Below are 18,885 nucleotides of genomic sequence, written 5' to 3'. Positions count from 1 at the left end.
GTGATTATTAGTACAATGTTTAACTGGGTTATCTATGATAATGTAATCAGTACATGGCTCACCAATGTAATATTTAAAAATATAAAGGCCATAAGAGATAAAACAAAAAAACCTTTAACTTTCACCTGGGAGAGGATCCTGGAAAATGTCTGAAAAAAATTTTCCACTTTTTGTTTTACTAAATACTTTAAAATATCTTGACATAATATAGCAAAAGTGAGTCCTTTATTAACTTTTTCCCCTTTGAAAATAGGTGAATAATGAACACATAAGAGATTCAAACAATATAGAAACATCCATGAAAACCTTGCAAACTCCTCTGCCTACTCCCTTCCCTTTTCTCGGATAAACACTTCCAACAATGTTCATTCTTCCAATTTCTTTTTCCACAAAGCTTAGTATATGTGCTGCTGAAGTGAGCACATTTTTACACAAAGCTTAATGATTATTTAGCAATCAGAACACCAGGGTTGAAATGTCATCTGTCGAAAATAACTTCTCTGTGACTAATTTCTTCACCTGTAAAATGAGGATAATTAGTGACAGGTTGTGGGTATTAAATGCAACATGTTTAGAATAATGCAACTCAGTGATTCTTATATGCAAATGCAAATAAATATGTGCATAACATTTAAAGTATGTACATCATGGATTATGCCATATGTCCCATCTCAAGGCCAGAGAAGTGGTTGTTTTGGTTTTGGTACTGGGGATCGAACTCGGGACCTTGCGCTTTTGAGCCTGGTGCCGGAGCCACTGAGCTAAATCCTCAGCCCGGATCATGCCATATGTATATACTGTTCCTCAGTTTTTTGTTTGAGACAGGGTCCCCCTATGTAGTTCAGGCTGGTCTTGAATTTACCACAATCTTACTGCCTCAGCCTCCAAGTGCTGGAATTATAGGTGTGCTGAATTAAAATATTATCTCCTAGGTTTTTTTCTTCTCATTTTTCTGCTAAGAGACTCCTGTGTTCCTCAAACTCCTGGGCTCAAGTGATTCTTCTGCTTCAGTCTCCTGAGTAGCTGGGTCTGTAGCCATATGCCACGGTGCCCAGTGGCCATTAAAAACAATTATTTTATACCATTTCTCATATAAAAACTCCTAAGAGGGCCGGGGATTTAGCTCAGTGGTTCTGCCAACTGCCTCGAAAGCACAAGTTCCCAAATTCAATCCCTGGTTCCAAAAAAAAAAAAAAAAAAAAGACCTCCTAAGAGTTTGGATATCACATATTAGAACATGCAGAAAAAAATTCCCCAGATGGGTGTGGTGGTGCACTCATAGAATTACAGCACTCTGGGACGCTGAGACAAGAGAATCACAAGTTCCATCCGGCCTGGGCAATTTCATGAGAGACCTAAAAAACGAAAGGAAGAAAAGGGCCTGGGATTTAGTTTAGTGGTGCTGTGCCTGCCTCATAAGCTCAAGGTCCCGAGTTCAATCCCCAGTACAGCAAAAAAAAAAAGGGGGTGGTGGGTTGGGGATGTAGATCAATGTGAAGGACCTGGGTTTAATCCCCAGTACTACCAAAAATAAATGTAATTTACTCATTTTTTAATCTGGTTTTTTAATGTCTTCCAATATCCATTATCTGGTACATTTCTAAAAACCCCTTGTTAAGCCTACTTATATCTATTTTTAAACCTTCTTTATATCATTAACCCATTCTGAATTTTAACTGCTTATATTGCGTGGCAGCCCAATTTCTAACATGTTATTGAATAGGTCATTCTTTACACACTATTTCAAATGCTACCTTACCAGAAATATAGATATTTCTGGACTTTGCATAAGTATTCCTTTAACAATATCACAGTTTTTTAGTTTCTATAACTGCATAGTACTTACCTTCTAGTAAGACCAGACTTCTGTCATGCTTTTCCCAGAATCTTCTTGGCTGTATTTGCACATTTTCATTCATCATGGATATTCCCAACTTAGAACATCTATCTCATTATATATATATATTTCCCACAATATAGCTGTCACACCTACATAGTAATTTCCTTTATTTTTGGTACCGGGGATCGAACTCGGGTCCTTGCACTTGCGCAGCAGGTGGTGAAACCACTGATACAAATCCTGGCCCAGTAATTTCCTTATTGATAGATATCTACTGGGATTTTTTATACAGCAGTTGATAAACTACAACATTCTACATTCTGGAATACTACCTATACACTGTGACTAATTTTCTTCATCAAATTTCGTACATAGGGTTGGGGATTTAGCTCAGTGGTTCCAGCGCCTGGCTCCAAAGCCCAAGGTCCCGAGTTCAATCCCCGGTCCAAAAAAAAAATTATACATATGCTATGGTTGAGTGGGCCAAAATTAGTCCAGGTTCTTGTGTATGAAAAGAATGGCCAAGTGTAGACTTCACTGTATGTAGTAAGTAGCTACTTTTTTGTTTTTTGGGACAGGGTATCACTATGTAGCTCAGGCTGGTCTTGAATTCATTGTGTAGCCCAGGCTGGCTTTGAACTCGAAGTGATCCTCCTGCTTCAGCCTCCCAAGTGCTGGGATTAGGTGTGCACCACCACACCCAGCAGGTAGCAATGTTTGTTGAAGATCATGGGGATAGTAGTAGCAGGAACAGTGAACAGACAAAAATATGAAGGGAAAAAAGGGACTCGGCTTCCTGTAAGGGGTAAGACACCTCATCCTCAGTGCCTCTCAAGTCTCTCACTGGTGTCACTGTTCTGCCCTCGGGGTTCCTGATCTCCTAAGCTTAAACCTGCATAATCATTAGTGTCTGTGGATGAATGAAGAGCTGCTCACTCAACTTCCCTGTTTCTAACAGTATTATGTGCTCCATTATCCTAACCATATCACCTCCCTGACAAGTACATAAAGCTATGTGCAAAACAGACACTTTGGCAGTCTCAACCTTGCCTTGATCTGTAAGACCCCACTCTCAGTAATGGCAGTATGGGGAAGAGAACAAATTCACCAAAATGCAGGCATTTTCCCTGGGCTTAAATTTTTCCTTTGGGTAAATATTTGGTCAAATTAATGCTCAAGTTCCAGTCAAGTAGACTGTTTTCAAGACTCCCCACCCCATCTTCCTTACGTGTTAGTGAGGCAAAAGTTCTTCCTGTAGTGGGAGAGGGCTTTCTTGCTATCTCCTGGGTTTGCATTATAACATCCTGCCTGGCTTTTGTTATATACTTCTACCTGCATGCTGGAATTTTAAGGTCCTGTACCCTGGGGCTTCCTCATCAGTGTCAAGGTATTTCTTATAAACATACTTGACAAGAACTTATATCCTGCATTTGTATTTTCTCTATCCATTTTCAGCCCCTAACCCCTTCCCCCAGGCAGAGAAGAAATCTGCATTTTTCTTTTGTTACATTCCCAGGCTGGTCTCCAACTCCTGGGCTCAGAGCCTCCTGAGTAGCTCAGACTGTAGCACACTGCCCATGGCTTAAATTACTATTTGTGAGCTCAATGACATAGAAACTATTTCTCTAGTGGCCATGCAGACCCCAGAATATCATCTGTTGTTAAAAGGTGCAATGATAAGGCTACATAATGAACATACTGATCACAGCTAAGTCTCAGAACTGTTAGTGTAAAAAACAGCAATTTTTTTTCTGGAAAAAGTTAAAAATGACTTTTTTTTTTGTATATGTGCTGCTGAAGTGAGCACATGACATATTTTTCTTAAAAAAGCATTTTTTTTTGGTGGTACTGCATATTGAACTCAGGACCTTGCACTTTCGAGGCAGGCGCAGGAACCACTGAGCTAAATCCCCGGCCCTTAAAAAAGCAATCTGAAAACAATTCTGAGCAATTACCTTTAGAACACAGAAGTAAAAAAAAAAATTAAAGAGTAATGAAAAAAGTACAATAAACTTCTTTGTGTAAACTAACTTTAAAAAGCCACTGAAGGGCCAGGGATTTAGCTCAGTGGTTCCGGTGCCTGCCTTGCAAGCACAAGGTCCCAAGTTTGATCCCCAGTACTAAACCGCCCCCCGCCCCCAAAAGCCACTGAAATTAACTTGGAAACTTACCTCCAAGTCTTCTAGCGTTCATTTTAACTCTGACTCTTCATCGTAGGAACCCAGTTCTAAATCCTTATGCCATACTTCTACCTTTACATACCAAATTAAGAAAGAAGGGACTCATTCACAAGTAGAAGGGTGCAGTCGGGTGTGTGGTGGTACAGGCTTGTCATCCTAGCACTTGGGAGGCTCAGGCAGGACTGCAGTGAGTTTGAGGCCACCCCGGGCTACATAGTGAGTTCAAGGCCAGCCTGAACACATACTGGGACCCTGTCTCAAAAACAACCCCCCGCCCCCCCCGCCCCAAGGATGCAATAATCAGAGTAGAATAGAAATAAATCCAACAGACTTTAGAACAAGTTACTTTATTTTGATGAATAAAAGAAACAGCAATTGAAAACAAAACAAAATAAACACTTCTCTGGCAGAGCTACATCCAGACTCCAAGGCATGAGGTCCTTTTCCACAGTTCATTAGCTCTTGTCAGTTATTTTCACTATCTCAGTCTTCAAGCAAGTAGTTAGGGTTAACTACCAGGTAAGGGTCTTCTTCATAGCTCTCACTTCCCTCTGTGGAGCCTTTCAACCCAGCCTGGGTGAGTTCAATGAGAACATGATCCTGTGAAACACAAAGGTTTGTCCTCAGGTTTCTTGTACTATTACATGGCCCCTTTGTACTATTACATGGCCATGGTCATTCCCCACCAAAAACTCCCAGAACAAAGACATATCTTAAAATCACCATCTTTTTTCTGCTAAACTCCCTTCTCATTAGGATGCTGCATAACACAAACATACTTTGAAAACCATGAATGTACTTTGAAAAATTAATATATAAACAAGCTCAGCAAATACTGTGATTTTTTTAAACTGTAATTTTTAATAGGATTTGCTGGCATATGACATCAACTGCTTGTAAATGTAACTTGATAAAAGGAAGTAATGCTTGAATGTAAGATTATGAAATTGGGTAAAATTCTCTAATATTTAAGTCTTTAATTTAACATTACTTATTAATTTTAAATTACTGGACACTGGATTTGTTTCATATACCACCCATTCTTAATTCAGTAATAACTCATCTAGGAAAATTCTCACTAAGTTAATAAAAATAGAAGTAGAGTAAGTCATCTGGTTTTTTCATACTACCACTAAGCTATGTTAAACCTTTGCCCCTGCCATCTAAATCTTGTACATTTTAAGCCTGTGGCACACCGAGCAGTTAAAAATGTCCACAAATGAGAAGACCTTCTAGCCAACCCCATGGTAAGGAACCTAGGAAACAGTGATTTGATACTAAGAACACTGATGCCATCAAGGGGAACTGGTCACTTTTAAGCATTCTTTCTATGTGCTAACACTTTCACTGAAGCACATTGATCAGCATAGTACTAGCTCGCTTTTAAAAATTTATTTAGGCTTTTTGAGACAGGATCTCACTATGTAGTTTAGGCTGGCCTTGAACTCACTATGTAGCCCAGGCTGGCCTCAAACTGGTGATCCTCCTGCCTTTGCCTCCCCAGTGCTGGGATTACAGGTGTGCACCACCATGCCCAGATTATTTTGATTGTTTGACACAAGGTCTTGCTCAGTAGTTCAGACTGGCCTTGAACTCACTATGGAGCCTAGGCTGGCCTCAAACTTACAGCTATCCTCCTCAGCCTCCAAGGAGCACTGGGATTACAGGAGTGTGCCACCACACCAGGCAGTACATCTCTTTGTGAGGTAAATAAGTTCAGGCAACGAGCCAAAGTTCAATCTTAATTTACATCAATTAGCTTCATCATGTGTTCATCATGTGTTCCACAGTCGTTCCACAGTCTTGGTATGGTTTTCATGTTGGATCATTTTACCCCACAAGGATCCCAAGTGGTGCTAGGGAGGGAGGAACCGGCCTATGCGAAGACATTTCCCACCACTAGCAAGACAACTCTGTGCACATACCACCTCAGTTCTCACCCCTGTACTCACACCTGCAATCATGTTCAACTAACCCTATAGGTAAACTTTTTCAGATGACATAGCCCTGACACAAGTAATATTTTTTATATAGTGAGCAATGGGAAGTGAATTGGCATGGCTGACTCTCTGCCAATTATTCAACAAATATTTGACCCCTCTGTGTGCCAGGCACCACTGTAGGCCCTGGGTAAAGTAGTAGTCCCTGCCCTCCCAGAACAGAGCTTACATTCTGCAGAGACAAACTAAACACCTAAGTAAGGAATGTACTGCCTAACGAAAACAAGCACTATGAAGAAACAAATTTGGGCGACAGCAAGTGCAGAAGCCTGTTATTTCTTGTTTTGTTTTGTTTTTTGGTACTGGGGATCGAACTTGGGTCCTTGCACTTGCGTAGCAGGCATCGAAACCACTGAGCTAAATCCCCGGCCCAGAAGCCTGCTATTTCAATGTCAGGCAAGGCTTTGGAAGGTAACATTTTAAGCAGAAATCAGAATTAAGGAGGGTGTCTTGAGAAAAGGGCCAAGGCCAGTATCACTGGGACAGAATGGGCAGGAAGAATGCTACAAAATGAGGTGGATAAGGGAGGCAGGGACTAGACCAGTGGTGGGGAACCTATGGCACGTGTGCTACAGCCGGCTGTTTGTTATCACTGAAAGCTCTAAAAGGTTTGCTATCACTGGATGACTAGACTACAAGATTTTCCATAATCTGGAAAGAGACTAGATTTTATTCTAAAAGTGAGAAGGCACAGGTAAGTAGGATACAAAAACAATTTTATGTTCTAAAAAGACCTGACTGACTGCTGGGCAGAGTTAGTACAAGGGGGAAAGATGGGAGGCTGCTGAAGGAGTTCAGGAATGGTGTCTTGGGGGGGTTGATCAAGGCATAAAAAGAAAAGAAATCGAAGATAATTCTAAGGTGTTTGGCCTATCACACTGAGGGTGGACGAACATATTAAGCAAACTGTTTCTGAACATATTAAGCAAGAGGCCTATTAGTTAATCAATACGCAACCGGCTAATACATCTGGACTTTCGAGGAAGTATAAATCTGGGAGTCATCAGCAGATGGGTGAAGGGCCGGGGATTTAGCTCAGTGGTTCTGCCACCTGCCTCGAAAGCAGATGGGTGAATTCATAAAACCAAATGAGATCACTTAGATAATGGATGAAAACGACCTTGGAGCAGGAATGGTGAACCTTTTAGAGCTTTCAATGATAACAAATAGCTGGCTGTGTCACGAGTGACTTAGGTTCACCACTACTGCCTTAGAGTAAAAAGAGAAAGATTCAGGAAAGGGAATTAAGAGGGAACAGCCAGCAATACAAAAGATCCAAAATACGGCTACAAAAAGTGGTCAAATATGACAAATGCTGCTGAGTACTGAGAATAGCTAGCTGATTCAAATGCAGAGAATAAGAGAATGCAGCTGGATGTGGCAGTGCTCAATTGTAATCCCAGCACTCAAGAGCCGAAGATAGGAGGATCACAAGATCAAGGCCAGCCTGGGGTATACAGTAAGTTCAGAGCTGGCTTAGATTACATAAGACCCTGTCTGAAAAGAACAAAATGAAAAAAACAAACAAAAAAGAATGAATGAACTGACACTGGGGAAAAATAATCATATGTCACAGCATTACTATGAAGCTCATAAAAGAATCGTTCATTTGAGATCCATAGTCACGAATTTAAATAAAACTAGGCACATGATTGTATGCTTCAGATACTTTTAGCTGCGTGGATACAGGTATTAAAAAGAAAGGAGGGTTGAATGGGATGGGAATTAAATTTTAAGAAAGCTGAGTTTTTCTAAACAAGATAAAAAGAGAAATTGAAAAAAATAAAAGGTCAACTGTGTATGGTGGCACACACCTATAATACTAGCAATTGGGAGGTTACAGCAGGATCCCTGTGAGTTCAAGGCCAGCCTGAATAGGGAGACCCTGTCTCAAAAAAAGAAAAGGAAAAAAGAACAAAAGGTCAAAAGTACATATGGCTTGTGGGGGTAAAAACAGAGTTAACACTTGAAAAGATTTCAAAGGTACCTTCCCATATTTCACCTAAATCGTACTTGTTTTTAGCAAAGGAGTAAACTAATTTATTTGCTATTAATTCTAACTCACAATTCTGACTATAGCTTATTGATTCAAAGTAAACAAACACATCAAAAACATTTCACTACTCTTGATCATCTACAATAAACCAATTTTATGGAAGAAATACATTTTAAAAACCCCAAAACAGGGGCCGGGGATTTAGCTCAGTGGTTCCACCGCCTGCCTTGCAAGGGGGAGGATCTGAGTTCGATCCCCGGTACCAAAAAAACCCAAAAAACCCCCCCAAAAAATTTTGTTAGTGAACCTTACACATAAAAGATATGAACTCTGCCCCTCATTAATACTACAGAAAGCAAGGTTATGTACGTACATAGTGTGTGAGTCGATGAATGACTTTCTCTATGATTCTCTTTTTATTTATAAGTTCCTCTTCAGAGTCTATTTCTGATTCGATTTCCTTCAAGTACCAGTTAACAAGTTCACTCCTCTTTAATGCTGACTCATCCTCCTCTGCAACACAATACATTTAAAAAAGGATTACCTTCTAACAAAGCATACTGGCAGTTCTTGAGGTTTGTATACACAAGAGAATGTACAGATTAGATAACAAGCATCCTGTCAGAAAGTGAATCTGCATAAGCTTGAAATAGCCTCTTATTACTTGTATTAAAGTATACCTTACTTTATCCAGAATTATGAGGATGTTTGCCAACAGCAACTAAAATCAATTAGGAGTGAAACAACAGCAAGCAAAACGTAACTTTTCCTCTTTGAAAAGGGGAAGATTTCATGGAACTGGAGTAACTAAGAAGAATTCATAGATAGTCATTCAAAATTAAAACTTAACCAATTTATTCTTGCAAGGTCTATCCATAAATTTAACTGCTGCTTTATAAAGTTTAAGGTAGAACTTACAAAAAAGGCTAGAACTATCAGAGAAATAAAGTGTACAAGGAAAAACTATTGTTTTTATTCTATCAGTTGCAAATTAAAAAGCAAAATCAAAATTCTAGGGGGCTGGGTGGTGGAGCCCAGTGGCAGAGCACACACTTAGCATTCACAAGCCCTGGGTTCAATCCCCAGTACCACACACACACACACACACACACACACACCTGCACACACACATACACACGCACATACAGAATGATTAAATTTGAAATTCTGTTCCAATTTCCTTCAAGTACCAGTTAATAATGCCTTTGACAAGTTTTATTATGATTGACTGAAATTTCAGTACCTGCCAAATGTTCTTGGGTAAGTGATTTTGGGGTTTAGAGCTATGTTCTCTGTGTCAGAGAACAGCTATTTACTTGACTGAGAATAACTTACTTCACTGGGTAAGGAAATAAGGCCACTAGAAATTACCCGTGGAGTGTACTTTCTAGGTGAAATAGTATCTGCTCCATCAATGGTTTGCTTTAACTTAAAACTTCAGTTTTACGTTAGTTGTCTGAGCCAGGTTAAGATGGTACACACACCTGTAATCCCAGCACTCTGGGAAGCTCAAGCAGGAGGACTGCAAGTTCAAGCCCCACCTGGGCACTCAGTGAGACTCTGTCTCAAAATAAGAAAATTTGAAAAAAGGGCTGGGAATGTAGTTTAGTGCAAAGGCCCTGGATTCAATCCCCAGTACGGCAAAACAACAAGCTGGGCGTAGTAGCGAACAGCTGTACTCCCACCACTTGGAAGCAGAGGCAAGAGGACTGCCACCAAGTTCAAGGTCAGCCTGGGGTACATAGTGAGTTCAATGTCAGCCTGAACTACGTAGTGAAACCCTGACTCAAAAAACCAAAACCAAAACCAACAAAATAACAAAAACAAAAACTAGCTGTATAAGGACAGGGAATAATCAGATTGAAATCTGTGATGATGACATATGCCTGGAAGCTAGCAGAATCATCCTTGCAACTTTTTCTTTCCTTCTTTTTTTTTGGTACCGGGGATCGAACTCAGGACCTTGAGCTTGCAAGGCAGGCAGCGAACCACTGAGCTAAATCCCTGGCCCCATCCTTGGAACTTTTAAATGAGAATGACCTGATGCTTAACTATCAGAAGTTTAACTTCTACTCCTTCATTTTACCATTTCTCCTTTGGCCTTGTGACTATAGGATAAAACCCTGAATAGAAGGGTAAAGCAGTTAAGGATAAGAAATGTACTCCTGTCCAGATAACACACGTTGTTGATGGACAGATGAGTATTTTACTTCATTTCTAGTCTTCAATAACCTTTTGGTAATACAGATTGCTTAGGCTCAATTTGCCTGTGAAATATAAATATACTGGGAATCCACCTGTTTTAAATAGTCATTGTAAGAAGAAATTTGTACCTAAAATTTGTAAAGGACATTTGTATGTATTTCTTTATAAGTTATCAGACCTAAATATTCTGCTTCAAAATTATTAAAATAGGCCAAAGACATTAAGAATTACCCATGTCCCTTTGCCCAACAATGACCTTGTGGAGAAACGTTCAGGCTGGCAAATAACACTGATACTCAAGTTCACTTTGCTAAAGTGAGGCTGTATAAGGATTTATCATCTCTTCTGACAGAATAATACAATGTTTAGCAACAGCTTGTGCAATGACTGAAGAGGCAAGCAGTATCCTCACCTTCTTCCATCTTTCTGAGGTGAAGCACAATAAGGTTAGAGATTCGGCAGTACTCAGAGAAGCCCAGCCTTAGGGAGGCTTTGGAAACAGGATCTTTATTTATGTCTTCACTGTAGCCACTGATTCCATTCACAGGGGCAGGGCTGTCAGCATGACCTAAGTGAAAAATTAACCACCTGAATCTTGTTTTCATACCTTCAAACTTTCCTTATCAACCATGTATATATGTGCTGCTTATATTTAATACTAATTTCAGAACAAGCAGTTAAACACAGCATATAATTACTTTACAAATAAATCAGAAGCAAATTTATTACCTCTATTAGTAAAAACAACCAACTTGAGAGGAAATGTGAGATATAAAGGTTCCATGATAGTTCATACATAAAATTAAAATATCTGGTATGTACTTCTAATGTGGATGAAGGAAATGTTTTAAATTCATTGGCAAATAATAATACAAACAAGGTTGGTGATGAATAGATAAATGTGGTTTTTTTTATACAATGGAGTACTATTCTGACATAAAGTATGAGTTTGAGACATTCCTAGCTAAATGGATACACCTTGAGACTATACAACTGAAATAATCAGACACACATGTTTAAATATCACATTGTTTGTGGTGTGAGAAACCAAAAATAGAAATAAGGAGTAAAATGTATACTAGATATTGAGAAATGGGAAGAAAATGTTCAAATGATAAGGGGAACAAGTGAGGGGGGAGGGGAAAAAGGAAAGAAGAGATAAGAAAACAAAGAAAATAGAAGGAAAAAATGGAAACAAAGCTTTTCGTATGTAAGAGGGGAAGGGGGGTCAAAGGGAGGGGGGAATGGGAAAAAAAGATGCAATAAGATATATCATGTACAGGGACAAATTCCCTATGACAAATGTTATTATGTACATCTAAAATGTACCAATAAATGTTTTGCTACAAAAAAACTCACAAAAATAAAACAATACAAACAAGGTTGGAGGCCAAAGGATGTAGGTCTGCTACCACTATTTTGGTGCATTTCCTTCCAGTCTTTAGCATAATATATATATATATATTTTTTTTGGTACTGGGGATTGAACTGGGGACCTTGTGCTTTTAAGGCAGGTGGCGGAACCACTAAGCTAAATCCCCAGCCCAAGCATAAATATTTTAATATCAACTATTTAATTGTATTTTAACTTATAAACAGGTAATATAATTCAACATCCACTTTTCCCACATATATTTCATAACCACCACCAAGTACACATGTACCATATGACATCCCAAACAAAATTTTGATCCATAACTCAAAAACAGCCATAAACAAACATCTCACCATTAACACCATCTGGACCCTCATCGACCTCCATCTGGGTCTCCTCTTCTTGATCTAGATTGACATCAGGAGTTTCCACCCGGATGATTGACTTATTTAGTAACCGAAAAGCTTCCTTCACATGTTTTGGCTGAACCTAAACCAGTAATGATGAGGCAATTCTATTATATTAGTCTTCTTGACATACCAAACAAAACCACACACACACACACACATCAATGAGACAACACTGTAAATTCAACAGAATGGCTAAAATGACTGACAATACCAAGTACTGGCAAGAATGCAGAACAACTGTCACTCTAGGCAAAAATATAAATTGATATGACTGTGAACATATATAGATCACAACATATATGGGTTTTTGGCCCCATAAGAAACAAAATTGTAAACGTTCATTAAGAGAAGAATGCATGGGCCGGGGATTTAGCTCAGTGGTTTCGCTGCCTGCTGCGCAAGCACAAGGACCCAAGTTCGATCCCCAGTACCAAAAAAAAAAAAGAGAAGAATGCATGATTTGTGGTATATTTGTCAACAGATTATACAGTATTAAAAATGGACACTTAGAATGAAAAAAAGATTCTACCATTGGTACTGTACTAACAAAAATAGCAAAACATCAAGTGGGGCCAGGGATGTAGCTCAGTGGTAGAGTGACTGTGTAGCATATACCAGGTCCTGGGTTCTATCCCCAGCACAAGGGGAAAAAAAAAAAAAGAATGAACAAGAAATATGCAAAAACTATACAAAGAAAAATTTAGAACACTACTATTAAGTTAATGATTGTTTCTGGTAGCCATCAGACTTTTCAAAAATGTTGGCTTTTTTTTTTAAAAAAAATTCTGAGAACCTGGTAGCTATTTCTCTACCCACTAAAAGGTACAGCCATGTTAATTTCTCTTGTGAGTGAACTGTGAGCAAAAGAATCATCTCTGAGTAGAAGGTTAAGAGGTGGTAGGTGCTCACCACCCTTCCTCTCCTCTGAATTCTGTCATCATGGAAGCTTATGTCAAGATTGATCCTTTTTAACAGCCTGAATCTGAGTGACACAAAGAGGAGAGGTCCCCATGCTGATCAAGCAGACATGCAGTGTGAACAAAACAGGTTTTTGTTTAAAGCAGCTGAGATTTTTTTTTAGTAGCACAATCTAGTATGTTCTAATTGCTTTCTCCTTTTCTCTCTCCTTTCTTTCCTCATGATTCTTCACAAGTGAAGAGACAGTCTACAGGATGGGAGAAAATCTTTGCCAGTTACTCTTCTGACAGATGATTAAGACTTAGAACATACAAAGAACTCAAGAAACTTACCAAAAGTATAAATAATTCAATCAATGAATTGGTAAATAAATTCACCCTAGTCAGAATAGCTATTACCAAGAATTCAAAAATATGCCAGGTGTGGGGATGCATCCCTGTAATCCTAGCACTCCACAGGCTGAGGCTGCAGGACCACAAATTCAAGGCCAGCCTTGGCAACATAGTAAGTTCAAGGCCAGCCTGGACTATATAGCAAAATCCTGTCTCAAAAAAACAATCATAAGCAAAACATTAAAAAAAAACCCCAAATTAACAAAAAAATACAAAAAACATGAATGCAAGCAAGGATGTAGGAAAAAAAGAAATTTTGACATGGTTGGTGGGAATGTAAACTAGATAATCACTATAGAAATCAGCATAGAGATTTCTGAAGAAACTGAAAACAGAGGTACCATTTGATCCAACAATATGTTCCTTGGAATAGTCACGAAAGAATTAAATTCACTGCACTACATACCTGCATATACATGTTTACTGTAGAGCAATTCACAATAGCTAAATTATGGAAGCAGCCTAAGTACCAGTCAATAGATAAATGGACAAAGAAAATGTGGTATGTACACAAATGGAATATTATTCCGCCATAAAGAACAAAAATCATGTCACCTATAGGAAAATTAGAATTGGAGATCAAGTTATATCAAACTGGGGCCGGGGATTTAGCTCAGTGGTTTCGCTGCCTGCTGCGCAAGCACAAGGACCCGAGTTTGATCCCTGGTACCAAAAAAACAAAACAAAAACAAAACAAAACAACAAAAAGAAGTTACATCAAATTAACTGAAATAAGTCAGACTTTGAAAGTCAAATATTACCATGTTTGAGTTGGTCATGCTGGTGCAAGCCTGTAATTCCAGCACTTGAGAGGCTGAGACAGGAAAACTTCGAGTTCAAGGTCAGCCTGGACTATACAGCAAGACCCTATCTCAACAAAACAAAACAAAATCACCCAAATCCAACCCACATCATGTTTTCTCTCATATGAAGAATCTTAAAAAAATAAAAGATGACAGGAAAGTAGAAGGGAGACTACTAGAGAAGCAGCAGATCAAGGGATGGAAACCAGGTCTGGTGGCATATGCCTATAACCCCAGATTCTAGGAGGTTGAGGCAAGAGGACTGCAAGTTTGAGCCTAGTCTGGGCAACTTAGTCTCAAATTTAATAAAAATAAAAAGTGGGCTGAGGCTGTAATTTGGTTCAAAGGCTCAGGGTTCAACCTCCAGCACTGCAAAAGACAAAAACAAAACAAAAAACCAAAAAAGAAACAACTAACTGGTAGAATATCAGAGAATTTAGAAACTGAACAAAAAGGGAAAACCCCACAAAAAACAAAAACCTAACCTGTAAGACAAAAATGGTGAAGTCTCAACAGTGGTCACTTCTGGGGAAAAGGGCTAAGACTGAAAAGGGGCACAAAGGAGTGTTCTGGGATGTGGAAATGTTTTATAACTAAGGCCAAGAAGAGACTAGGATATGTTAAAAACAAAACAAAACAAAAAAACACAATAGCAAGCTGCACATTTTCCGTAAACTATACCTCAATGACAGTAATAAAATCCCAGACCCCTTCCACAAACAAAATCTTTTATCTTGCCTAATACCTCAAACCACATAGAAGAGGTTTCAGTTTTCTTTTCTTTTCGGTTTTTAGGAGACAAGGTCTCACTCTACTTCAGGCTGGCCTCGAACTCGCAGTGATACCCTATCTCAGCCTCCCAAGTGTTGGGATTACAGGCACGAGCCACTGCACCCAGCATAAAAACTGCTTTGGTTAAAGCAGAGATGGAGGAGCTGGAAGTCCTTCCATTCTGCAACCTTTTACATAGCAATACCACTGATATATACATGTGAGTTTAGCCTCAAAGAACAGTAAACTTAAGGCATCTGTAGGTAAAACGATGCACCTTGAGACCATGTGAAATGAAATGTGAAATGAAATCAGACACACAAGTTTAAATATCCCATAATTTCTATTATATGAGGAATCCAAACTATAAATAAAGAGCAAAATACAGTAAAAGGATAAATAATAAGAAATAGGGAGATCTTCAAATGGGAAAGGGAATGAGACTGAAAGGGAAGGGAAAAAGTATAAAAATGAGAAATCAAAGAAAAACAGACATAGAGCCTTTTCAAATTAGAAGGGGATTAAGAGTTGCAGGGAGCTGAGAGGGATGAGAGAGGAAGGCGACGAAGAAGAATTTAGATGTGTTACATACAGGTACAAACTCCCCACAATAAATCTACTACAAATATGTACTAGTAAAAAAATACATTTGAAAGAAAGAAGAAAACAAAAACGAAAAACTCAGAGGTAAAATATGTGATCAGTATTCACAGGGTCCTGGGTTCAGTCCCTAGCACTAAACAAAAAATCCATACATTATGTAGGAAAAAGGAACAGAATTCTTTTTGGGGTCAAAGATTACATTATAAGATATGTATCCCCAGCCCAGAAGCCTAACACACTGTAGGATCTAAATACATTTTTTCTGAATAAATGGTAACTCACTTCTATATGTATTCTATTATCTGTAACAATTATCTCACTACCACTAACTACTATATTCAATAAATGCTTGCACAACCTTTTTCTTTCTTTTTTTTTTTGGTACCTGGGATTGAACTCTGGTCCTTGCACTTGTGCAGCAGGTGGCGAAACCACTGAGCTAAATCCCCAGCCCTGCACAACATTTTTAATGAGAGAAACTTCAGAGTCATGTATCCTGTGAGTATTTAACAGTTACATAAAAATAAATCTGCAGCTAATATAGGATGTCCTATATTAAGATGAAAAGTAGGCCTAGGAGCCAACAATTCAATTTCTCTGTATCCTCATCATGTCAGAATGACTCTACCTCATCACAGCAATGCATGCGGGCCATAGCTTCAGAGAGACGGATCATGCTCTCAAGTTGTCGCACTGTAATCCTCCATGAAGACTTGGTCACACCAGAACCATCCCTCTGGCGAAGACGTTTATACTGTTCCACAATGAAGTCCTCTGACTCTTTGGAAATCTGTTTCCAACCAGCAGTGAAGTTAGAGAAACATTTCTACCTGGGCTACCCAGGGAGTTCCAGGGTAGCCTGAACTACATAGTTTGACCCTGTCTCAACAAAACACGCCCCCAAACAAACAACCAAGACAACCATAAATTTAAAAGTATTCCAGCGAGGCATCATGGTGCAGGCCTGGAATCCCAGCACTTTGGGAGGCGGAGGCAGGAGGATGGCAACCCTCCTGCCTGAACAATTTAGTGAGACCCTGTTTCCAAATTAAAAATTTTTAAAAGGATTGGGATATATAACTCAGTGCAAAAGCTTTGAGTGCAATCCCTAGTATCACCAAAACAAACAAACAAAAAATATTCCATGTGGAAACACTGTGGAACTGAGAGGCTTGAGACTTTGAAGCCACTGGTATCAAATTACTACAGAAATGTCAGGCCAGGGATTTAGCTCAGTGGTTTCGCACCTGCTGCGCAAGCGCAAGGACCCGAGTTTGATCCCTGGTACCAGAAAAAAAAAAAAAAAAAGAAATGCCTTTGAAAGAAACTAGTAATAAAAAGGCCTGTGACTTTCATGCACTAATTTTATAAACATGACAGGAGACCTGATTTTTAACCAAATGACCATTTGTAAGTGATGTTTATCAAGCTACAGTAATGGAATAAGCTGTAATATGCCTTTTGTACCACAGAATGTCAATGCTCATTCAACAAATTAATGCTTAGGCTGTCCTTAAGGCTCAATTAACTCAAGTTGTCTTTGGGGAAAAGAAGTAAACATGTATATCAGCTATTTCAGTAAGCCTTGTATCCAAAATATCTTCAGTTTTTCAGAGCAAGGAGCTCAGTACATTAAAAGCCTGTCAAGGTCACACAGGAACCAGTATGAGAACACAGGTTGAGGAAGGACTGCTGCTAGTCAGTCAGAGAACACAAAAGCTACGCACAGCCTTTAGTTTTAAATGATTGAATTTCTCCTGGGACAGTGAGAGCCAGTATCATGGATTATCATGTGAAGGTGGTAGATAATTATCAGCTAAAGAGAACTCTTCAAAGTCAAGCAATAGTATAAAAAACTCATATAGAATGAAACAAATTTTTTTCCTTTTCATATTCTATTTTAGGAAAATGCTGAGGACCAAAACATGTACATTATGAGGACTTATCTTTAAAAATATTATGTCCAGTTGAATATCCTGAAACTAGTACAGATTCAGTCCAATGAACTACATTTAATTACTATAAAATATAATCCAAGGGCCGGGGATTTAGCTCAGTGGTTTCAGCACCTGCCTTGCAAGCGCAAGGTCCTGAGTTCGATCCCCAGTACCAAAAAAAAAAAAATCCATATTCAACACAACAGTTTAGAGAAATCTAATGTTTTTGTCAGAGAAAGATTTAAGAGCTTTCAGTACACTACTGATTTAGGCATACAAACAATTTTGAGATTCTTAGTAATAATGGTTGAAAATAAAAGGTTAGACTAATTTGTTCAGTTTTTCAAAACTCTTGTAGAAAAAATCTTTTCATTACTGCCTAATAAGGAGAATTATTCACATTTTAGAAAGAAATTTTCTTTCTCATCTCTCTCTGAAGAAACAAACTCCTCTTCCAAAAACTCTAAACAACTAAAACTTAAAATTTAGGGAGATTAAAAAACAAGTATAGCTGGGGATTTAGCTCAGTGGTTCCATCACCTGTCCTGTAAGCACAAGGACCCAAGTTCAATTCCTGGTACCAAAAAAAAAAAAAAAAAACAAAAAAAAAACCCCAAAAAACAAAAAACAAGTATAGGGCTGGGTAGCTCAGTGGTGCCACCACCTGCCTCGAAAGCGTAAGGTCCTGAGTTTGACTCCCGGTACCAAAAAAAAAAAAGCATATGCTGTTAATTTTCATAAAACCCATTAAAGTCCCATTTTAATATATGCACTATGCCTTATCCTAATACAAAAGGGCAAATTACCTTGGGTTTAAACTGTCTTGCAAAGAGAAGATACCTCCTGATGTCATCCAGGGAATAGACCCGATCAATTGATTCCTCAATTCTTGAATGCAAATCTACTATTCGTCTGGCAATAGCATAATCTGTAACCTAATTCAAAACAAGAAAAGCATTTCAATCAGTCACAGAAACATCTACTCACGATAACCCCAGGCAATCAGAAATGACAGTTAAAACAAGCTCTAATATGCCACTGAAAAAAAGCATTAATAGACACACTTTTGAGGAGTCTGTGGTTTGATTTAAAAAAATCAAACTTTTTTTTTGGGGGGGGTACTAGGGATTGAACTTGGTACCTTGCACTTGCAAGGCAGCAGTGGAACCAATGAGCTAAATCCCCAGCCCTAAAAATCAAACTTTTAAATGTGTATCCCTGTCCCAGGATACAAAAACAACTGAAGGAGTTAATGAGTTTAATAACCACGGGAGAACATTTATGAAGCGTTTAGCATATGCCAGATGCTTGTGCCTTAAGTATGTCTAAAAGTATTAACTCACGCAAATCCTCACAAAAACATTAGAGATATTAACCCTTATTCACAGATGAACAAATTAAAGCCCAGAAATAACTGGTATTTCACTTCACAAACTTGATTTTTTCCACTCCTCT

General features: G+C 38.7%; 1 protein-coding gene across 2 annotated transcripts in view; it reads right to left on the bottom strand.

Moving 5' to 3' along the window:
- Nucleotides 1-4,348: 4,348 nt before the first annotated feature.
- Mcm6 (minichromosome maintenance complex component 6) overlaps nt 4,349-18,885 on the bottom strand; it is a 37,948-nt gene continuing 23,411 nt past the window's right edge. For both annotated transcript variants that reach the window (XM_004836116.3, XM_021237030.2), the window contains exons 12-17: nt 18,237-18,365; nt 16,122-16,283; nt 11,950-12,085; nt 10,634-10,789; nt 8,390-8,529; nt 4,349-4,620 (exon numbers count right to left, since the gene is read on the bottom strand). In XM_004836116.3, coding sequence (XP_004836173.1) covers nt 4,504-4,620; nt 8,390-8,529; nt 10,634-10,789; nt 11,950-12,085; nt 16,122-16,283; nt 18,237-18,365 — 840 coding nt within the window. In that variant the 3' untranslated portion in view covers nt 4,349-4,503. The remainder of the gene's footprint in view (nt 4,621-8,389; nt 8,530-10,633; nt 10,790-11,949; nt 12,086-16,121; nt 16,284-18,236; nt 18,366-18,885) is intronic.

This window comes from Heterocephalus glaber, unplaced genomic scaffold, assembly GCF_053883595.1.
Source record: "Heterocephalus glaber isolate CG9 unplaced genomic scaffold, H.glaber_assembly_v1.0 deba00000347, whole genome shotgun sequence".
Taxonomy (NCBI): domain Eukaryota; kingdom Metazoa; phylum Chordata; class Mammalia; order Rodentia; family Bathyergidae; genus Heterocephalus; species Heterocephalus glaber.
Note: the sequence above shows the minus strand (reverse complement) of the source record. Positions and strands in the feature narration are given on the sequence as shown.